Source organism: Nicotiana tabacum, chromosome 4, assembly GCF_000715075.1.
Source record: "Nicotiana tabacum cultivar K326 chromosome 4, ASM71507v2, whole genome shotgun sequence".
Taxonomy (NCBI): Eukaryota; Viridiplantae; Streptophyta; class Magnoliopsida; order Solanales; family Solanaceae; genus Nicotiana; species Nicotiana tabacum.
In genome coordinates, this window is record NC_134083.1 from 53,293,687 (window position 1) to 53,316,580 (window position 22,894).

The 22,894-nt window shown below is 39.6% G+C and overlaps 1 protein-coding gene across 1 annotated transcript; it reads left to right on the forward strand.

The window, feature by feature from the left end:
* Positions 1-1,177: 1,177 nt before the first annotated feature.
* Positions 1,178-2,960, forward strand: LOC107788219 (bidirectional sugar transporter N3-like). Its single transcript, XM_016609893.2, has 6 exons — positions 1,178-1,339; positions 1,502-1,538; positions 1,630-1,840; positions 1,961-2,122; positions 2,211-2,330; positions 2,448-2,960. The coding sequence occupies exons 1-6, from the start codon at positions 1,294-1,296 to the stop codon at positions 2,754-2,756; spliced, it is 885 nt and encodes a 294-aa protein (XP_016465379.1). The 5' UTR covers positions 1,178-1,293; the 3' UTR covers positions 2,757-2,960.
* Positions 2,961-22,894: the final 19,934 nt, after the last annotated feature.

Genomic DNA, 22,894 nt, shown 5'->3' on the forward strand with positions numbered 1-22,894 from the left:
GTAATAAGTGAAAAGTTTAAAGTTAAATAGTTTCTAAAATAAGAATTATGTCTTCTTCTTTTTATGGGATTGACTAAAAAGAAAAGTATAGCAAATAAATTGGGACAGAGGGAGTACTAATTTTAAACCATGAATGTTCGAATTAGCAGCAACCCTTATGGTAAAATAATACTCCATTCGTTTCAAGTTAGATGTGGTAGTTTGACTGGGCACGGAGTTTAAAAAAAAAAATTGAAACTTGTGGTCTTGAAAATTTAAGGGGTAAAAGATTTGTGGGGCCATGACATTTTTTTGGTTATAAAAAGCTTCTTATTAAAGGCCAAATAGGTAAAATAATGAGTTCAAAGTTGAATTATTTTCAATTGTAGAAATATGTTATTCTTTTTGGAATGAACTAATAAGAAAAGTGTGACATTTAATCTGAAACAGAGAGTAATTTTACTTAGGAGTTCATCATTAAGTGTTCTATTCCCTAGACCGTGATATTGCATACGGCACGTAACACAAACATATGTAGCAAGTGAAGAAGACCGTATAAAACAACTTGGGTTCAATCATAGGAACAAGCTTAAGGCCATGAGATACGTATACGTATAGTGGCTCTTGAATTTGGGAACGACATCCATAAAACCTTAGGGATTCGCTTGGCTCAAAATCGGGATAGCCTGGAATTATAACAAGAATTATTCCTATTGGACATGATAAGTCATAAGCCTACTAAAGCAAACAAAAGCTAAGCATATTCTGAATTCATCAGCCATATATTGCAGCAAATTAAATTGATTTTCTCAATAGCTGCAACTCTATTATTGATGCAAATTGTTGGCTTTAATTGGTCCCTCCATTTCTAGACTGATTTTTGTTGATTTGTGGCTCATTTTTAAAGAAAATGAAAGAATCAAACACTCCAAAAAATAAAAAGCACAAGTTATAAGTCTTAGTGCTCCAAAGGATTGGGGGATGACATAATAAAAGAGAGTCCTGGGATCCTTGAACTTTGAGGATATTGCCATAGCACCCTTACTCCTCTCAGTGCTTTTTTGAACTTTAATTAAATACTTGTCCAGAGACAGTAGGAAAAGGGAAAAAAAAAAGGATCTTTAATTTCAATGTTGCATGCACCAACTTTAATAATTCCCATCCCTTGCCTATATAAATATGTCAAGCAAACCCTCCTCATTTCACAGCCAAGTAGAAAACTTGATTGTCTTTTGCAACTCTAGCATTGTGGGTGAGAGACAGAGTGCTAGAGATTTGCAATTCTTTGGCTAGAAAATACAAAAAATTAAAGAGATGGCTGCTACTTCTGGTCACTGGGCTTTTGCTTTTGGTGTCCTTGGTAAATACAAACCTGTTTTCTCCTAATTCTTGCTTCTTAATTGTAAAATATTCTGACTGGATTCCTTAAATATGTACTTCCATCCTAAAATATGTTCAATGTGTCGAGGTTAAACTCATCGTCTCTTTTCTTTTTCTTTTTCTTTTTCTTTTGTAATTGCAGGTAACATTGTCTCGTTCATTGTGTTCCTTTCTCCCCTGTGAGTCTCCATTTTCTTGTAGTATTTTTTAAATGTTCAGTTTATTTGGATTATAATCTGACTAACACTATATATAACTTCACACTTGCAGGCCTACCTTTTATAAAATCTACAAGAAAAAATCAACTGAAGGCTATCAATCAATTCCGTACGTGGTTGCACTCTTTAGTTCAATGCTTTGGATTTACTATGCATTTCTCAAGACCAATACGACCCTTCTCATCACTATAAACTCCTTTGGAGTTTTCATTGAAACTATCTACGTTGGTTTCTACCTTTTCTACGCGCCAAAGAAGGCCAAGGTAAGGTTTTTCATGGCATCCACTGGACAACTATTTTTTTTCCTTTTTAGGAGTTCTTATTTTCCATCGTTTCTTTTCCTAAAGGAAGAATATTTGATGTTTACAATTTAATTAATGCAGGTCCAAACTGTGAAGATGCTCCTATTATCAGTGGTGGGTGGATTTGGTGCTATTGTTCTGGTTACCCAATTTCTATTCAAAGGGGCCGTTCGTGGACAAGTGGTTGGATGGATTTGCCTTGTATTTTCCTTATGTGTGTTCGTAGCACCCTTAGGCATTGTGGTGAGCTTTTACATACAAATATTTCAAACTCTGATGATTTTTCATGCGTGAAGAATATAATCCTGATGATTTTTCTCATTTTATGCAGAGAAAAGTAATAAAAACAAAGAGTGTGGAATACATGCCATTACTCCTATCAGTGTTTCTCACGTTAAGTGCAGTGATGTGGTTCTTCTATGGTCTTTTACTAAAAGACATTAACATTGCTGTAAGTTCTATTTTCAAGCTCATATATACCACTCTATAATTAATTATGCATATATCCATGTTTACTTAAAATATCTTGGATCTTACGTGGCACTTATAACCTTGTTATCTTTTATAGGCTCCAAATGTATTGGGATTCATCTTTGGTATTGTCCAAATAGTGCTCTACGTAATATACAGCAAAAAGGAGAAGGCCATCTTAAAGGAGCAAAAACTTCCGGAGATACAAAAGCCAGCAGTCATAGTAGTGGATGAGAACATGAACAATAAGAAGCTCCCAGAACTGACACAGGAACAGATTATTGATATTGTGAAGCTTGGTTTACTGGTTTGCTCAGATAAAGTACACGTAGCGTCGTGTCCACATGATATTAATTGTGGAGTTAAAGTAGAAAACATACCCAAACTGCAAACTGTGGAAGCATAGGGCAGTTGATTAATGTCAGGCTTGGTATTGGCATTGGTTTCAGTGCAGTATTGCGCAGATTGTTGCCATTAATTCCTTAGGTTGATTTTTCCTAATACTGATGTGTTTGTACACAAGTTAATTATCTCTATGTAGGCTCATATTCTGTGAAGCTTTCTTCTTGGGATGTCCTAGTAAAGAATAAATATTGAGTAGTATTTAGTATAATTGCTTATACACACATACATTTGTTACACATTAAAGTTTGTTTATGGTATAATTTCCAATATCGTGATTGATATTGGAAATTAACGACCAAGAAGTTGATTTACTACATCGCAGCACTAATAACCCAGACCTCCCACACACCTCCTCCACTCTAACTTTCCAGCCAACAACAACTGAAACACAAACACAACCTGCACACAACTCCAATGGTCCACCCTCCAACCACTCACAGACTCACTACAATATTATTCACGTTCAATATTTATCTCACAAAGTACAATCTATGAATTACTCTTTCTAACTTCTATTGCTTCTCTCTTATTTTAGTGTATTTTCAAATGAGGAGAAGCTCTTCTATTTATAGCAAGAAATCTTTAGTCTAATAGTGGATATGATGTCATGACAAATGTCATGAATACTTGGTCCATAAATTTGTTATAGTGGATATGATATTATGGCAAATATCATGAAAATTTGGTCCACAAATTTGTTATAGTGGATATGATATCATGGCAAATGTCATGAAAACTTGGTCCACAAATTTGTTATAGAAGCCAAATTAATGGCCATATTACACATGGGATGAACCCATCAAATCTCCCCCTTAATTTTGATTTTTCTTCTTCATCTCAAGTCTTGATCTCAATCTCTGAAAATTTTCAAGTTTGAGAGGTTTTGTAAAAATGTCCGCAACTTGATCACGAGACTTCACATATTTGAGTTCTGCCTCCTTCTTGGCAATAAATTCTCTTATGAAGCGATACCTTGTATCTATATGCTTGCTTTGATCATGATACACCAGATTCTTGGTAAGTGTCTGTGCGGATTTGTTGTCAATACAAATCTATATAGCTTCAATTTGAAACAAATTGAGCTCCTTCAATAATCTTCTCAGCCAAATAGCATGACATATACAAGATGTTGATGCTATATATTCAGCTTCACAAGTCGAGAGAGTAACAATGGATTGTTTCTTTGAACTCTAAGAAATAACATAATCACCCAAGAAAAAACACAAAATAATTGTGCTTTTTCTATTATCAATATCTCCCGCATAATCACTATCACAAAATCCTATAAGCTTGAAATCACTAGAAGAAGAATAAAATAACCCAAAGTCAATCGTACCTTTTAGGTAACGAAGAATTCTTCTAGTGACTTTCAAATGAGTGGAGGTAGGAGCTTCCATGAAGCGACTTACTACTCCAACTACAAAGACTATATCTGGCCTGGTACAAGTCAATTACCTCAAACTTCCCACAAGACTTTTGAAAAATGTGGAATTCACTTTTTTTCTTCATCAAACTTGGATAATTTTGTCCCACTTTCCATCGGTGTGTTCACGGGGTTGCAATCAAGCATGTTGTACTTCTTCAATATCTCTTTTGTATAACTTTCTTGAGAGATAAAAATTTCATCCTCCATATTCTTCACTTCTAGGCCCATGTAGTATGACATGAGCCCTACGTCTGTCATCTCGAACTCACGGGTCATATCTTTCTTAAAAGCTTCAAACAAACTTGCGTTATTACCCGTGAAATTAAGATCATCAACATAAAGATAAACAAGTAATATATCTCCATTAGTATGAACTTTAAGGTAAAGAGCATATTCATGGAGACAACGAGTAAACCCATTATCTTGAAAATACTTGTCGATACAACTATTCCATACTCGTGGGGCTTGCTTTAATCCATATAAAGCTTTCTTCAACCGCAACACTTTATATTCATGGTTTTTGACCAAGAAGCCCAATGGTTGTTCAACATAAACTTCTTCTTCAAGATAGCTATTCAAGAAGGCTGACTTGACGTCTAGTTGATGGATCTTCCACTTCATTTGCTCCACTAAAGAGATCAGCAAATGAATCATCTCCATGTGGGCAACAGGTGCATAGACTTCTTCATAGTCAATTCCTTGACTTTTCTTGTAGCCTTTAGCCACAAGTCGTGCCTTGTATCTCTCCATATCTCCATCAGCATTCTTCGTTGTCTTGTATACCCATTTTACTCCAATTGCGCTATGACCCTCGGGAAGAGTTGTTAACTCCCAAGTGTTGTTCTTCTCTATTGACTTGATCTCCTCCTTCATGGATTGTCTCCACCTTTTGTCTGTATCACCTTCATCAAAGTTCATTGGTTCACTATCAGCAAAGAGACAATATAAAAAATCAAAATTAGTAACTTCTTCTGTGCCATCATAGAGCTCTTGAATGCTCCTTGTCCTTTGCGGTTGCTCATTTTAACTTTGTTGAGATGAAAGAGATGCAACATTGGTTGGAGAAGGAGGTGGAGTTGTATCCTGCACAAGTTCCACGGTCTCTGGTTCTTCTTTATCGCCAAAGTATGGAAGAAAATCATATGAAGTTTCTTCCTGAGCTTCCTAATTCCATTCCAATTCTTCATCAAATTCAACATCACGATTCACCTCTATCTTGCCGCTACTTGGGTTGTAGAGCTTGTAGCCTTTTGAACTCGTATCATAGCCAACAAACACATGCTTGACACTTCGATCGTCAAGCTTCGCTCTCCGTTGATGTGGCACATGAGCATAGGCTATGCTCTCAAAGATTCTCAAGTGCTTGACACTTGGATTTCTTCCACTCCATGCTTCTTGAGGGGTTTGATCTCTAACATTCCTTGTTGGAGACCTGTTGTTTAAATAAATTGCACAAGATACAGCTTCTGCCCAAAATTCCTTGGGCATACTTTTAGCTTTTAACATATATCTAGCCATATTAAGAATCATTCAATTCTTTTTCTCTGCAACTCCATTTTGTTGGGGTGAATAAGGTACCGTTAGAGGACGACGAATTTTATGAGACTGACAAAAGTCATTAAATTCTTTTGAAGTGAATTCGCCTCCTCTATCGGACCTTAAAGCTTTTATTTCATAGCCACTTTCTTTCTCCACAAGTACTTTAAAATTTTTAAAAGCAGCAAAAGCTTTAGATTTTTGGTTCAAGAAATAAACCCAAGTCTTTCTGCTAAAGTCATCAATGAAAAGTAGAAAGTATTTACTTTTACCAAAGGAAGGAGGATTAATTAATCCACACACATCAGCGTGAACAAGCTGAAACGGTTTAGTTGATCTTGACATGGCCTCCTTTGGAAAACTCCTCCTTGCATATTTACCAAGAAGACAAGCTTCGCACAATTGATTAGGATAGTTGATTGATGGTATCCCATGAACCATGTTCTTTTCTCCCATTGATTTGAGTGCTTTAAAATTCAAGTGCCCAAATCGCATGTGCCAACACCATGATTCATCTTGCACATTAGCCTTCAAACACTTTGCATCAATTGTTTTAAGATTCAAAGAAAATAATCTATTCTTTGCCATATGCACTTTAGCAATTAGAATTCTACCTGAATCTCTAAGCCAAAGATGCATATTTTTCATGTGGATGTCATATTCCTTTTCAAGAAGTTGGCCCAAACTCAAAATATTACTTTTTAATTTTGGGACATAATAAACATCTTGAATTAGCTTGTGACTACCATCTTTACATGATATCAGAATCGTACATATCCCTTCGATTTGAATCTTTGAGGTATCTATCTCCAAAGGACACATTACCTCTCACCATTTTATTTATCTCCACAAGCTTCTCTTTGTATCCAATATGATTGCTTGCTCCATTGTCCAAATACCATAAGCTGCAATCATCCCTGTCTTCTTCCTTAACTGCCATCAATAATGTTGACTCATATTCTTCTTTTTTGTAATCAACAAGGTTAGCTTTTTCTTCAACATTGCTACGATATTCCCAAAAGTAATGGCTAGATTTATGACAATTATAACACTCAATTTTTGATTTGTCATACCTTTGTCCATTATTTTCTTGGTAGTAGCCACGTCATTTTCCTCCTCTTGTCCACGACTACGACCTCTGAATGTTTGGTTGATTTTAACTTCATTGTTGAAGTTGTTACCATTACTTCTTCCTCTTCCATGACCGCCACGGACTCGTCCTCATCCTCGTCTGTTTCCTCGATAGCTCTTTTCACCTTCATAATCCTTAAAGAATGCCTAAGTTTTAAGAAGCTGTTCCAGTGGCACTTCTTGTCTTCTTTTGATCTTTTCTTCGTGGGCCTGTAAAGAACCCTCCAATTGCTCAACCAGCATAGAGTCTAAATCTTTAGACTCCTCAATAACATACACCACAAAATCAAATTTAGGTTTCAAAGTGCAAAGGCTCTTTTCTACTACACAGACATCCTTTATTTCCTCCCTGTATCTTCTTAATTTATTTACAACAACCTTCACTTTTGAATAATAATCCGAAATGCATTCGGATTGTTTCATTTTTAAAACTTCAAAGTCAGCCCTCAGAGTTTGAAGTTTTACCTTCCTCACCTTGTCAACTGCCTGAAGAGAATTTTGTAAAACCTCCCAAGCTTCCTTTGAGGTGGTAGCATCTGCCACCTTCTCAAATATGGCATTATCCAAACATTGGTGGATGAGCGTGAGGGCTTGGTCGTTCTTCCTTGTCTTTTCCAAGACATCTTTTTCATTTTGAGGCAGAGCTTTCTCATTATCGGATTTCGCATACCCTCTATCTACGATTTCCCACACTTTCTGGGAGCAAAGAATGGCTTTTATACATAAACACCATTTCTCATAATATTATCTTTTGTGATACGGGGGTACAGAAAAGACATCGTACCATTATTTGCCATGGCTCTAATACCAAGCTTTTGGGAAAATATAATAATCCCACTCAGAAATAATATCCACAGCAAATAATAATAACACAAGAGAGTAACAACGATACCAACTCTTTTAACGAGGTAAAATAACACAAGAAATAACACTCTTTATTTAAACACCTCACTCACACTCACTATTTATCTCATAGACTATAATCTGTGGATTATTCTCTCTAACATCTATTGCTTCTCTCTTATTTTGGTGTGTTTTCAAATGAGGAGAAGCTCCTCTATTTATAGAAAGAAATCCTTGGCCTAATAGTGGATATGATGTCATGGCAAATGTTATGAAAATTTGGTCCACAAATTTGTTATAGTGAATATGATATCATGGCAAATGTCATAAAAACTTGGTCCACAAATTTTTTATAGAAGCCAAATTAATGGCCATATTACACATGGGATGAACCCATCAGTAGAAAACTAGGTTACCATTTCGATAAAAACAAACTCCAAACACTTTGGTAACCAATTAAATCCTTTAACCTCATTGATCTTGGCAATGACTACTTTCTTATCCGATTCACACAAATCAATCACTACCTTAAAGTACTTCACAATGGGCCATGGTTTATTTGCTCACAATACATTACCGTTCGAAATTGGGAACCTAAATTCTCAGCAACGGATGAAAAAACACCATCTCCGCCATCTGGGCTAGACTTCTAGAACTTCCCGCGGAATACTACGACCTTGATTTTTTAAAGAAAATAGGCAGCCAGATTGGTACACTCTTAAAAATTGACAACTGCACATCCATAACAACTAGGAGCCGCTATGTTAGACTCTGTGTGCTTGCACCCGTCGAAAAACCACTACCAAAAAAACTCCTAATTGGCACACACTTACAAAACATTTACTACGAAACCTCCTTACCTATGTGTGCATCTTGTTGATGTATAGGCCACCTTGCATCTTCGTGCACCTCTCAAATTCCAACTACCTCAAATAATCCCAATAACACGTACACCGCCACCTCTTCCCCATCCACCATTCTGCAACACAACATACCGCAATAATGGTACACAATGACCTACTATGTCGACGACCACCATCAACACCACCACAAAACTCCATCATCCACTCCCTCAACCTTCCTAACAGCATGCCAAACTTGAACACACACACAACCAACACTGCTTCTAAGAACTCAGTCTCCAAACACTTTCACTATACAAATCCAAAAAATAAAACATCAAGAAACACCACATGTCCCTATTAAATTACCACAATCCAATCATTCTACTACATATCCCCTTATTTCACCACTGTCCTCCATTTTGGATAATAATGCGCCCACGACAACAACCGCTTCCCCATCGGCCTATCACATTCCCCTGCAAAACCCCTTTGAAATTCTTTCTAAACATGACCCGCCTCAACGTCCAGAACTCCAATATCTCACAACTACTCCAAGTCTAGAAAATCACAACACTCGAACTGTCCAACCAATTATCTAATCTCCAACACGGCCTAGCACTCACACCTCAATTCCCATAAAATCTCCCATATCAACTAGCCAACTCTTTGAACTTATTAGTTTTAACTCCTTCGTCGTACGATGACCCTCTTCTGCCAGAAGACTTAGACGATCCTATGATCCCACCATGGCCATTATACCCTATACACCACCAACAGGCCCATGTTCAGATACTGTAAGGCCCCATAAAATTATAGTAAAACCTGGGGTTTCGTGGTGCCGAGGTAGCCTAATGTGTTTGAGGATTGTAGAAATTCTTTAGCTCACCACGGTATGGACATTTTAGGTTGTACAGTACGTTGGGGAGTTGAAGGAAACGTTTTGCAGAATATGGCATTTCGACAGTCCACTATGCGGCCCCAGGACCTCTTCGCGGAACGCAGATCGGCCGCAGAGTGCAACAGAACTTGAGCCAATTTTTTAAGATCATTTACGATCGAGTATGAGGCCATATAATCATTCTGCAGGCCGCACAATCAGTCGTAGAACCAGCATGAAAATTTTTGGAGGGAGATTTCGCGGCGCGTTATGCGACCGCATAACCATTCTACGGGCAACACAACGGTTGCAACCCTGTCCAGATCTGCCAATTTTTGGGACCATTTTTGTGGTCCCTTTTGCAGGCCACATAATCATTTTGCAGTCCAGTCTGCGACCGCAGACCCAACTTTGTAAGTAAGTTCGAAAAAAATTTACCCGATCCCATTTTTGTAAAAATAAACTTGGAGTTATTTTGGCTGGTCTAAATTGCCATTTTAGAGATAGGGGAGTGTTCTAGAGAGAGGAGGAATCCCCAAGTGTTTTGTTCATCAATCCTTTCCTAAGCTTTGAAATTCAATAAGGAAAACTCACAAGGTCTTCATCCAAGAGGTAAGGTTCTAGCCGTAGCTTTTCATTTCAATTTTGGGTAGGAGATGGGTAATGAGGAGTATGATTCTTGTTTATGAGAGTGTTATTTATGCATGCATGTATCATCAAGGTTTGTGGGAAGGTTGTTGAGCTCAAATGGGTAAATATTGGATTGTGGGATGAAGGAATCCTTCATAGGAAAATCTTGAAATCATAATACACACCTAGTGCTTGATAAAATGCTTAAGTGAACTGAACCTATGAATATCTTCCTAATTATGATTCAATTTTATCATGTCTCTAAATAGATCAAAGTTGCTAGGATTTTCGAAATATTGTAGTACTTTAAGAAAATCTCAAAGCGAGGTATGTTGGTTAAACTCCTCTTGTAGAATAAATCCATGATGTCCTCATAAATTGTAATTATTATTGGCTCAAGCTCTTATGTCTCATGTTCCGGGTTATCCCTTATAAATTTGACTATTCCGAATAAACTTTGTGTCGAAAGATATATATTCAAAATGTGTTCCGGATGCTCTTATCATATTATGTTATCCTTCGGGAATGTGTTAAAAGTATGGGTTGTGTATCAAAATATTATGAATTCAATCATGTTTCAATTACAAGTTATTATGCCAAATTATGGAAGAAAACTCAATGTGCCTAAGACTCTTATTTGCTCATATGTGTACTAAAAGTCATGATTTGAGATGCTTTGTTGTTGTTAACTCATGATGATGTTTGAAAGTGAAAGGGGTGAGCATGAAATATGAAATATGGCTGACTTGCCCAGCATGATATTACATTTGTGACCACTAGTGCCAATGAAATGAAAAGATGTGTAAAAGGCTATGAATTGACCTGAAAATCCTTTTTTTATAATAAATATTTTGGGAGTATCGTTAGTCACCAAAGAAGGGTAGGTTGAAATAACCTAACCCCGAAACTACATATGCAGTGTAGGAGTAATTGAGGGGTAAATCCCCTTACTGATGTGTTGAGGACATTCCCCTTAAATAGGAAGAGATTGATGTGCTAAGATTATTCCCCTTAATTGGGAGGAGATAATAGCTAATGAAGGGTGATGTCGATCCACACGGCATTGTGGTGAGAAGGCCTGGCCGATCGGGTCGAGATCGGATGCCATGCCGCGCACATGGTGGTGATTATGATTGTGATTGGATGTCTTTGGATGAGATGGCCTAGCCGATTGGTCCGTCATAGAACACCGTGCTAACATCACAGTGGTATATCGGTACTAAAGATCTCCCAACCTTAAACATTGAAGTTTACTTGGAAACTTATCTTGCACTTAACTTGATGCATTGGTATTATTTGAGGCTTTCATTTTTATCCTATAATTGTTTATAATTGTATTGTTACTTGTTTTATTGAGAAGGTGTTTAGCCTTACATACTAGTACTATTCCATATGTACTAATGTCCTTTTTGTCGGGGGCGCAACATCTTTAATGGATGCAGGTAGTTCCATAGCAGATGGCATTGATCAGTGATAGCAGTACACCCTCTCCTCAGCTGACTTGGTGAGCCCCGCTTCTTCTCGGAGTCTTGTATCTTTTGTCATCTATGTATAGTGTTTTAAGGTATAGCCAGAGCCTTGTTGCCGTCACTATCACAGTATTCTTTTGTATCCGTTATAGGTTGTATATATATATATATATATATTGGTGTTGGGAACGTCAAACTAGAATGTTGTATTTGTATCACATGTTCTACTTCTAAACTATGAATGTAATGTAATATTTTGGAGAATTATAAATGATGTAACTAATAGTAATGAATTGGTGTCTCTCACATGATCTTCTCATGGTCTAATGAAATATATCTTCACTTTATTCTTGAGTGAGTACGGGTAGAAAGTATCTAGTAGGCTTGCTTGACCGGGTTATCTCAGTTGAGTGTCGGTCGCATTCCCCGAGGTCAGGGAATGACAAACTTGATATCAGAGCCAAATGTTTTAAAGTGTCCTAGGATGTCTCGGAGCCAGTCTTGTAGAGTCCTTCTTATCAGTGTGTTGTCGACCACATATATAATTAGGAGGCTACTTAGGCATTTAGGAATAACACCCTTCTTTGATAATCTAGGTCATGCGATAGAGCTGATTGTAAGATTGTCCTCCTTTAACTCGTGCATTGCTCTAATTTTCAGTACATGGCACCTAGGAAGAAAACAAGAACTGGACAAAGAGCCAATACTACCCCCAGGAGTGGCAGTTGATTCTAAAACTGATGATGCGGGTGAGCACCCGAGGAGTGAGGATATTCCCCCAACTACTACACCGCCTGATTCTACTACTCCTGCTCAGACTACACCAATCCCTACTCCTACTGAGGGTGCAACGATTCCTCCAGCTGATATTCCAGTTTCACCTCCAACCTCAGCTTCCTGTCCTAGTGTTTCTGATGGGGACCTTAGGGGAGCCATACAGATGTTGGCGTAGATAGTGGCTTCCCAGGCCCAAAGATCGAGTGTTGCACCTATTCTTCCAGTCAGCTAGGGGATTCTACTAGTTCCAGGGTGAACATGTTTCTTCAGTTAGATCCTCCAGTGTTCACGGGTACTAATCCCGAGAAGGGCCCTTAGGACTTCATTGATAAGATGCACAAGACTCTCCAAGTTATGCGTGCAATTGAGACAGAAGCAATGGAGTTGGCTTCCTACCACCTGAAAGAGGTGGCATATTCTTGGTTTGAGTTGTGGGAGGAGTCCCGTGAGTAGGGGAGCCCTCCACCGAGGTGGAGTGAGTTTACCGATGCTTTTTTCGCTGAGTTTGAAAGACTGAGGTAAGGTATCTTGAGTGTGTGGGAGTACCATATAAGATTTGCGCGCCTGTCCAAGTATGTTATTTACATGTTGCCCACTATGGAGGCTAGAGTGCGCCGGTTTGTTCAGGGCCTTAGCCCCTTGGGTATTAATGAGGTTGTTACAGCTGCCTTGAACTCTAATATGAACTATGGAAAGATGGTGGCATTTGCTCAAGCCACAGAGACCCACAAATTGATGAATAGAATGGAGCGAGAGGGTAGAAATAAGGTACGGTCCGCGGGCAACTTTGGTGATTCTTCTGGTGGTGGTGGTGGTAGGGCGGCATTTGGGGGAGGGTCATCAGGTCCATCCCAGTCCTTTGCTCAGTCTTCAGTCAGTGCATAGCCATCAGGGCCTAATCAGCAGCACTGGAGTTATTTCAGGCCCGGTCAGGGCAACAAGGGATCCTACCAGCAGGGTCGGTCTGGTGGGAGATTCCAGCAGCAGCGGAGGCCCCCATGCCCTAGGTGTGGGAAGATGCACTTAGGGGTCTGGTACATGGACCTACCCATATGCTACAGGTGTGGTATGATGGGTCACATTCAGAGGGATTATCATTCGTCCCGCCAGAGTGGGGGCAGGGGTATGGCACAACCAGCCAGTTCTACAGCTACTACATCCGCAGTGCCTCCTCCAGTTCGAGGCACTCCAACACCCGCAGGGTGTGGTACAGCTAGGGGTGGTGCACAGAGTTCGAGAGGATTCATCTGTTTGTATGCTATGAGGGGTCGCCAGAGTTCAGAGGCTTCTCTAGATGTTGTCACAGGTATATTGACTGTCCAATCACATGATGCATATGCTATTATTGATCCTGGTTCCACTTTGTCCTATGTCAATCCCTATATTGCTATGGAATTTGGGATAGAACCGGAACAGCTTCATGAGCCGTTCTTCGTATCTACTCTGATTGGTGAATCTATTGTGGTCGCGCGGGTTTATAGGGATTGTGTTATCACGATGCATGGTTGGGACACCATGGCCAATCTCATTGAATTGGGGATGGTTGATTTTGATGTAATAATGGGGATGGACTGGCTTTATTCATGTTTTGCTAAGCTTGATTGCCGAACCAGAACCGTTGGATTTGAATTTCCAAATGATCCAGTTATTGAGAGGAAGGGGAATGATGTGGTGCCGAAGGGTAGGTTTATTTCTTACCTGAAGGCCACGAAGATAACCAACAAGGGGTGTATTTACCATTTGGTTCGGGTTACTGATACCCATGTTGAGACACCTACACTTAAGTCTGTACCAGTTGTGAATAAATTTTCGGAGGTCTTTCCTTATGAGCTCCCTAGGATCCCACCAGATAGGGAAATTGGTTTTGGGATTGATGTGATGGCAGGCATGTAGCCTATATCTATTCCACCCTACAAAATGGCACAGGTAATATTGAAGGAACTAAAGGAACAATTGAAGGATTTGTTAGAAAAGGGTTTCATCATGCCGAGTGTGTCGCCTTGGGGTGCACCGATTCTCTTTGAGTACTTATTAGCACCTTTTTGTTTTTGTTTTAGTCCGAAAGTAATTATTTATGTTCCTGAAACTAATGAAAGTGTGCAAATTTCAAGAATGTTGGAAGCTTGAGCTCCCATGATAAAATCCGACTCAAAAAGGAGTGTTCCGACTCACAAGGCAAGAAGGGGCACAAAACTCAAGAAATGCGGTCCGTAGAAGGATTTCTATGGCTGCAGAAGAAAGTGTGGACAACAGAATTCCATTTGTGACCGTAGATCAAGTAAAATAGCCTAGTAGAGCTTTAGCCAATGTGCGTATCGCACATGAATTGTGCGGTTAGAGAATAAGGTCTGCACTGCCAAATGATTCATAGTTTAGAGAGTGTGCAAAAGACCAAGACCTGAAGCCTTGCTGAAGTGCGGACCGCAGCCGCTGTCCAGAATTGTGCGGCTGTAGAATCCAAGACCCTGCTAGCTGAAGCAATCTGCGGACCGCACATGGAATTGTGCAGCCGCAAAACCTCTCGAGGGGCATTTTTGTCAGCGAACTTTGGGCCGCTATAAATAGACGAGTTTCATATTTTTAGGTCAAGTTTCGAAGTTTGAGCTACTGTAACTGTTATATTTTGCCATTTTAGAATTTTGTGATTATTTTAGGTCTCAAACATCATATTTTATCATTTTAATCTTAGATTATAAGTTTAGTTAGCGTTTCTTCTTTGTTTTCTTCATTTCTCACTATGAGTAGCTACATTCTTACTAGGGTTGTGACCCAACCCTAGTGTGTAAATCTTATGGATATTTTATTTAATGCTTATTTATGATTGGGTGTTGATTATTTATCTTAGTTTATGCTTCAATTTTAGAATTAATGGTTGCAAATATTGACTCATGCCTTGTTGACTTGGTCTCTACTTAGAAAGAGGGACCTAGTCTAAAATAACTTGGCTAATAAGGAATTAGGCAAATTGAGGGTTTGATTTGCCTAATTAAAGGGTTCAAACTAGAGATATTAAAAACCCGACTTGAGCTCATATCAACTATTTAGTTTGATACCCATTTGGGGTTGAAAAAACCAAATTGGACAAAATTACTCTTTGGCCGAGAGGTATTGAGTGGGTAACGTAGAGTTGAGAGCTATAATATACCCCAATCAACAAAACAAGTGCTAACATATCTAACCCATTAGGGGAACACCTAGCTTATGGTCACATTCCTAGGCTTTTTAACTATTTGAAAAAATACCAAAAACAATCATTCGCTTCTAGTTTCTTTTCTTAGCTTATAATTGCTAGAGTAAAATTAGAATTAGAAATCAAAACCTTTTGCTGGAAGTGCAATTAAATTATTCCATTTGCTTTCGTCAAGTGTATACGCCTAACACCCATAGTAACTCCTTGTGGAAATCGAACTCTACTCTTGTTGGGTACTATTCTTTCAACGACCATTTCCATTCACTATTGAGAGTGGATTAGACATGGATCAATTTTTGGCACCGTTGCCGGGGATTTAAAACTGTGTTAGCTATATATTTAGGTTTGTTTTTAGAATATCTTCTTTTCCTTCCATGTTACTAACTTGTGTGAGAAATCTTAGGTACAACCTTGGCGAATAATGAGCTCGAAAAATTGCCTTTGGGGGATTTGGATGCGGATGAGGAGCAAGTAGAGGAGGTACCTCATGAGCCACAAGCCAATCGGAGAGGTTGGGTACCTCATGACAATGTGATCATTCCACCCCCACCTCCACCACGAGCGGCTCCACACCAGATATTGCCCAACGAAGGTTATACTAGTGCAATAGTCCCTCCCCGTATTAGGGCGGGCAACTTCCAAACTACCAATGTGATGGTCACTTTGCTTGAGCAACGGGGTTTCTTCATTGGTGCTTCAACACAAAATGCTTATAAACATTTGAAGGGGTTTGTGGACACTTGTTGGGGGAGCAAGCAAACAAATGTCTCCGAGGATGCATTGAGGCTAAGGCTTTTCCCCTTCTCTCTAAGGGAAAAGCTTTAGATTGGTTGAAATAATTGTTGAACCATTCAATTCACACTTGAGATGAGTTAACGGAAAAGTTCATTGCTAGGTTTTTCTCTCCCAGACACATGTCTACACTTCGAGATGAGATCTTAGCATTCATACAAGAGCTGAATGAACCACTACACGAGATATGGGAGCACTATAGAACTATGGTCAAGGAATGTCCCAACAATGATATGACGGAAAACATGATTCAACAAACCTTCTATCATGGGATTAACACAACTAACCAATGTGTAGTGAATCAACTAGTCGGTGGGAACTCTATGACTACGCCTTATGCGGAGGCGTGTGAGATTTTGGATGAGATGGCAGACACGTCGTCGTCTTGGCATTCCCGGCCCAATGTTCCATGAGGCGACCCGAATATGATCCACATTCACAAAGAATTGCAAAACCATGGACAAGCAATTGCCGAATTAACAACTACCACGACTCAACTAGCAAAGGCCCAACTAAATCAAGTGCAAACTCCTAAGCAAGTCATTGTAATGTAAGGAGTGCAATATCGAGTGGAGAACTATGGGCAAGAATATGGTAGTTTTGAGCAAGATGATTCCTATAATGAACAAGAAGAGGAATTGCAATATGTGAATAATTTTCAAAGGCAAAGAAATAACTTCCAAGGCCCAAACCAACAATAATGGAGACCACAAAAAAATCAAAGCAATTGGCATAACAACAACAATCAAGGAAATTGGAGTGGAAACAACCAAGGAAATTGGGGAGGTAACAATCAAGGCGGATGGAGCAACAATCAAGGCAACCGGGGTCGGGTTTTCAAAGGACCCCAATGTACCATCAACCAAGCAACCCACCTCCTTAATCTTCCCATGGTTCGAGTTCTTCAAATAATGAGATGGGGCATATTGAAAATATGTTCAAGCAAATGATGGAAAAGAATGCCGATTCGGATCCCCAACTTGCCTCACACAACACATCAATCCGCAACCTAGAAATTCAAATGGGACAAATCTCTCAAGCTCTAAATTCTCGTCCTAAGGGGGCACTACCAAGTGACACGGTGGTAAACCCAAAAGGTGGTAACAACATAGGGCATGCCATGTCAGTAATCACAAGAAGTGAAAGAGGCGGGAAAGCAGCCACCTTAAATGAAAGGCAACTATTTGATGATGATCAAGTGATGTAAGAAGAAGAGATCCCGAACAATATGGTGTATCGTAATGATGAAGTTCGGATTTATATTGATGATAGTGTGGTAGAAACTCAAGAGAAGGTAAACCCATCTAGGGAACACATTATTGACATACCGGAGCCGATAGTGCAAAAGGCTAAGGCACCATTGCCTAAGCCTCCACCTTCATACCCTCAAAAACTTGCCAATCAAAATGGTGGGAATCAATTCAAGAAGTTCATTCAAATGATGAAGAGTCTCTCAATCAATGTGCCATTAGTTGAAGCTTTAGAACAAATACCCGGTTATGCAGAGTTTATGAAGGATCTTGTGACAAAAAAGTGGTCAATGAATTTTGAGACCATAAAAGTCACTCATCAAGTGAGTGCAATTATACATTCAATGGCTCCTAAGTTGGAGGAACCCGGTGATTTCATAATGCCTTGTACAATTGAAAGTGCCGAGTTTGCTAAGGCTCTTTGTGATCTTGGGGCAAGTATCAATTTGATGCCTTATTCGATTTTCAAGACTTTGGGAATTGGGAAACCAATACCCACCTCTATGAGATAATAAATTTTCGATTATACTATGAAGAGGCCCTTGGGAGTGATTTAAGATGTTTTAGTTCGTGTTGATAAATTCATTCTTCTGGCGGATTTTGTCATTCTACACTATGAGGTTGATTGTGAAGTGCCGATTATTCTTGGGAGACCTTTCCTTGCTACGAGTAAGGGTCTTTGTGATATTGAAGCCGTAGAACTCACTTTCTGGGTTGGTGATGAAAACGTGGTATTCCATGTGTGTATGTCCATGCGGCAACCAAATAGCAATGAGGTGTGTTCTTTTGTGGACTTGGTGACCGATGTTATTATTGATGAAACAAGTGCTACAATCAATGTTGGTGAGAAGTTGGAGGCCTCCTTGCTCAACTTTTATGATGACGAGATGGATGTCTTCATGGAATGTGTAAACTCTTTGCAAGGAATGGGGTCATACAACTATGCACCCTGAAAATTGTCCTTGGTTCTTGAAAATAGGACAACTCCTCCTACAAAGCCTTCTATTGAAGAGCCTCCTACCTTGGAGATGAAGCCATTTCCTCCACATCTTCGGTAAGAATTTCTTGGTCCTTGTTCTACTTTACCGGTTATTCTTTCCTCTTATTTGACTAACGTACAGGTAGATTCCACATTGGCAATGCTACAAAAGAGGAAGAAGGCTATTGGGTGGACCTTGGCAGATATTTGGGGGATAAGCCCCGCCTTTTGCATGCATAAGATCAACTTGGAGGATGGAACCAAACCATCTATTGAACATTAAAGGAAACTCAATGAGGTTATGCAAGAAGTTGTCAAGAAGGAGATTATCAAGTGGTTGGATATCGAGGTTGTCTACCCCATCTCTGATAGTTCATGGACTTCTACGGTTCAATGTGTCCCAAAGAAGGGGGCATGACGGTGGTCACCAATGAAAAGAATGAGTTGATTCCCACTAGAACGGTGACCGGTTGGAGGGTGTGTATGGACTATCGCAAGCTCAACAAAGTCACAAGGAAGGATCACTTTCCACTTTCTTTCTTAGATCAAATGCTTGATAGATTGGCCGGTCATGTTTTCTATTGCTTTCTTGATGGATAATCGGGCTACAACCAAATTCTCATTGCTCTGGATAATCAAGAGAAAATAACCTTTACATGTCCCTATGGCACTTTTGCTTTCAAGCGGATGCCATTTGGTTTGTGCAATGCACAGACGACTTTTCAAAGGTGTATGATGGCTATTTTCACGGATATGGTGGAGGACTACCTTGAAGTTTTCATGAATGACTTCTCGGTGGTTGGAGATTCTTTTGATGATTGTCTTGCAAATTTGGACAATGTGTTGGCTAGATGTGAAGAAACAAATTTGGTGCTTAATTGGGAGAAATGCCATTTCATGGTCGATGAAGGTATTGTCCTTGGCCACAAAATCTCAAGGAGTGGAATTGAAGTTGACAATCCAAAGATTGAGGTGATTTCTAAGCTTCCACCCCTACTTCGGTAAAGGGTGTGCGGAGTTTCTTAGGCCATGTGGGTTTTTACCGACGCTTCATCAAAGACTTCTCTAAGGTTGTGAACCCCTTGTACAAGCTTCTTGAGAAGGATGCTAAGTTTAATATCAATGATGACTGCATGATAGCTTTTGAATTGTTGAAGCTCAAGTTGACAACTACTTCCATCATCACCGCTCCAAATTGGAGTATGCCGTTTGAACTCATGTGTAATGCAAGTGACGTAGTGGTTGGGGTTGTTTTGGGGCATCCCATCAACAAGATTTTTCATCTGGTCTACTATGCTAGTAAGACCATGAATAATTCCTAAGTCAACTATATCGTTACAGAGAAAGAGCTCTTTGCTATTGTGTTTGCAATTGAAAAGTTCCCCCAGTACTGATGGGTGCAAAAGTTATTGTCCACATGGATCATGCGGCGCTTCGTTATCTTATGAGCAAATAGGACTCCAAAGCTTAGTTGAAGAGATGGGTTCTCTTGTTACAAGAATATAATATTGACATCCAAGATAGAAAAGGTAGTAAAAATCAAGCGACGGACCACTTGTCTCATTTGGAGGAGGAGGGGAGGCCTCATGATGTCCTTGAGATCAATGACTCTTTCTCCGATGAGCAACTCTTGGCAATTTCAATAAAAGAGGTACCATGGTTCGCGAATTTAGCAAATTTTCTTGTGTGTGGAATCATTCCGGATGAGTTCTCCTCAAGCCAAAGGAAGAAGCTTAAACAGGATTGTCAAGACTATTATTGGAATGAACCATACCTTTTCTAGATTTGCACGGATGGGGTGATTAGAAGATGTGTACCGGAACAAGTGCACGTTGAAATTCTTGGGGCTTGTCATTCTTCGCCATATGGTGGTCAGCATGGTGGAGCAAGAATGATGGCCAAAGTGCTTAGTTGCGGTTTCTATTGGACTACTCTTTACAAAGATGTTAGTGAGTTAGTGAAAAGATGTGATGAATGTCAACGGGCCGGTGGAATCTCAAAGAAAAATGAAATGCCTCTCATAACCATTTTTTAGATTGATATTTTCGATGTGTGGGGTATTGACTTCATGGGACCTTTGTGAGTTCTTGTGGAAATACCTACATCTTGGTCAAGGTGGATTATGTGTCCATATGGGTTGAGGCCATCGCTTTACCCAACAATGAGGCGAGAAGTGTGGTGGCTTTCTTGAAGAAGAATATTTTCACAAGGTTTGGTACTCTACGTGCAATCATAAGCGATGGGGGGTCACACTTTTGCAACAAGATTTTCGACACTTTACTTAGAAAGCATGGTGTTATTCACAAATCACGACTCCCTACCACCCACAAGCTAATGGGCAAGTGGAAGTCTCCAACCGGGAGATAAAGAGTATCTTGTCCAAAATAGTGAATGTTAATCGGATGGATTGGTCGAAGAAGCTTGATGATACATTATGGGCTTATCGAACGGCTTACAAAACACCTATTGGAATGTCGTCATACCGGTTGGTGTTTGGGAAAGATTGTCATCTTCTGGTGGAACTAGAGCACAAGGTCATGTGGGCTCTAAAGAAGTTGAATCTTGATTGGGATGTAGCTGCTAACTTAAGGGTATCACATTTGAATGAATTGGATGAGTTCTGGTACTATGCTTATGCGAGTTCATCCTTGTAAAAAGAAAAGATGAAATATATTCATGATAAATATATTTGGAACAAAGAGTTCAAGGTGGGCGATCTTGTATTGTTATTTAACTCAAGGTTGAGGATGTTTCCCAGGAAGCTAAAATCCAAGTGGAGTGGTCCTTTTGAAATTGTGGGTGTGACACCTTTTGGTGCATTAGACTTGAAGAACAAAAATAATGAAGTATTCCGAGTCAATGGTCATCGGGTAAAGCACTACCTAGGAAAGGTTGGAGATAGCCACATTGTGCCGGTCATTCATTTCACTTGAGGGTATTCTGCATCGTGCCTTGACGTTAAATCGGGCGCTTCTTGGGAGGCAACCCATGTTTTTTTTCCTTTTTCTTTGTAGTTAGGTGTTACTTATGTTCTAACTTGATTTGAAGTGTGCTACACGGATGAGTGTGACTTACAAGAATTGTGGACGAAAATATGGCTAAGTGTTCAAGAGAGTGCAGATCGCAGTTTATTTGTGCGGACCACACATTTTTATATGCCATAGCAGATGAGCATTGCGGCCGCACATTTCTCTTGCGGGCTGCACAGTTGAAATTTCAAAAATATCAACTATCTAAAGTTTAATCTTGTCAGGGGGGAGGTCGATCTGCAACCGCACAAGAAACTGTGCGGATCACAGATGAAATTCTGTGATGAAGCTCCCGGGTTAAAGAGAACAGTAGGGCTCATTTTACCTTTTTCCCACTTTGAACAAAACACTGTTGCACTGCTAAGTTTTCTTGGAGATTTCAACTATCCACACACACAGCCAACTAGATTACTCACTCAGTGCATTCGCTCTATCCGGTATGCTTCAATTTCAGGTTAATTTTTATGTTAGTTTAATTTGTAGGTTTTTTTAGTTCTTTTTAGGGTATCTGTTATTAGAGTTCCATTGTGTGTCCATGTGGGGTAGATCTAAACTAGGTTAACTTGATACATGATCTACGGGGATTGGGTTAGTAAAATTTCATGTTTTTACAATATTGTCATGCCTATTTGTCCAAGAAATTAAAAAATCTTTGAATAAAAAAGTTGTATTTCATAATTGTTTGAATTCTGCGGCCTCACTTAAATTGTGCGGTACACAGATATGGATTTTTAGCAACTTATGTGATCTAGGAATCTGCGGCCACAAGTCAAATTGTGCGGACGGCAGATTTCCTCTTACGGCCGCAAATTAGGCCTTTCTCTGTCATTAGAGAGTCTTCACTTTTGAGACTCCAAGGTGGGCCACAAGTCAAATTGTGCGGACTACAGATTTCCTCTTTGCGGCCGCATATTGACCATTTATCTATCATCAGAGAGTTCACAATTTTGGGACTCAGAAGTGCGCCCGAAATCTCAAATGTGCGGACCACACTTCCCTTCTGCGACCGCACAACAGAAATGTGCGGACCGCGAGTTCCCATCTGCGGCCGCATGTCAAATTGTATGGGTCGCAGATGCCTTATCCTACAAGCATGAATCAATTTCATAACTCCACTGTATCCAACTGTTTCTCCCTTACCTACATGTCTCATGTATGTGTTTGAATAATGAATTACAACTAACAATCTCCTCTGCTTGATACAAATAATGGTTCGACCAAGAGGTCAAGGCAACATTTCAGAGGGGAGAGGTGAATCTTCTTGGGGTCGAGGCAAAATTGCCTTGCCCCTTGGCCAGCCCAAGACAATCAAAAAGAAAATAACAGTCGGCGGAGGGAGAGGTGTAGACCTCTCCGAGTCTAGCT

Excerpts from the sequence above, each read along its gene's own strand:
- LOC107788219 (XM_016609893.2), top strand. The coding sequence starts at position 1,294 with ATGGCTGCTACTTCTGGTCACTGGGCTTTTGCTTTTGGTGTCCTTG. Across the intron at positions 1,841-1,960 it reads ACGCGCCAAAGAAGGCCAAG|GTCCAAACTGTGAAGATGCT; the intron begins GTAAGGTTTTTC and ends TAATTAATGCAG. Across the intron at positions 2,123-2,210 it reads TAGCACCCTTAGGCATTGTG|AGAAAAGTAATAAAAACAAA; the intron begins GTGAGCTTTTAC and ends CATTTTATGCAG.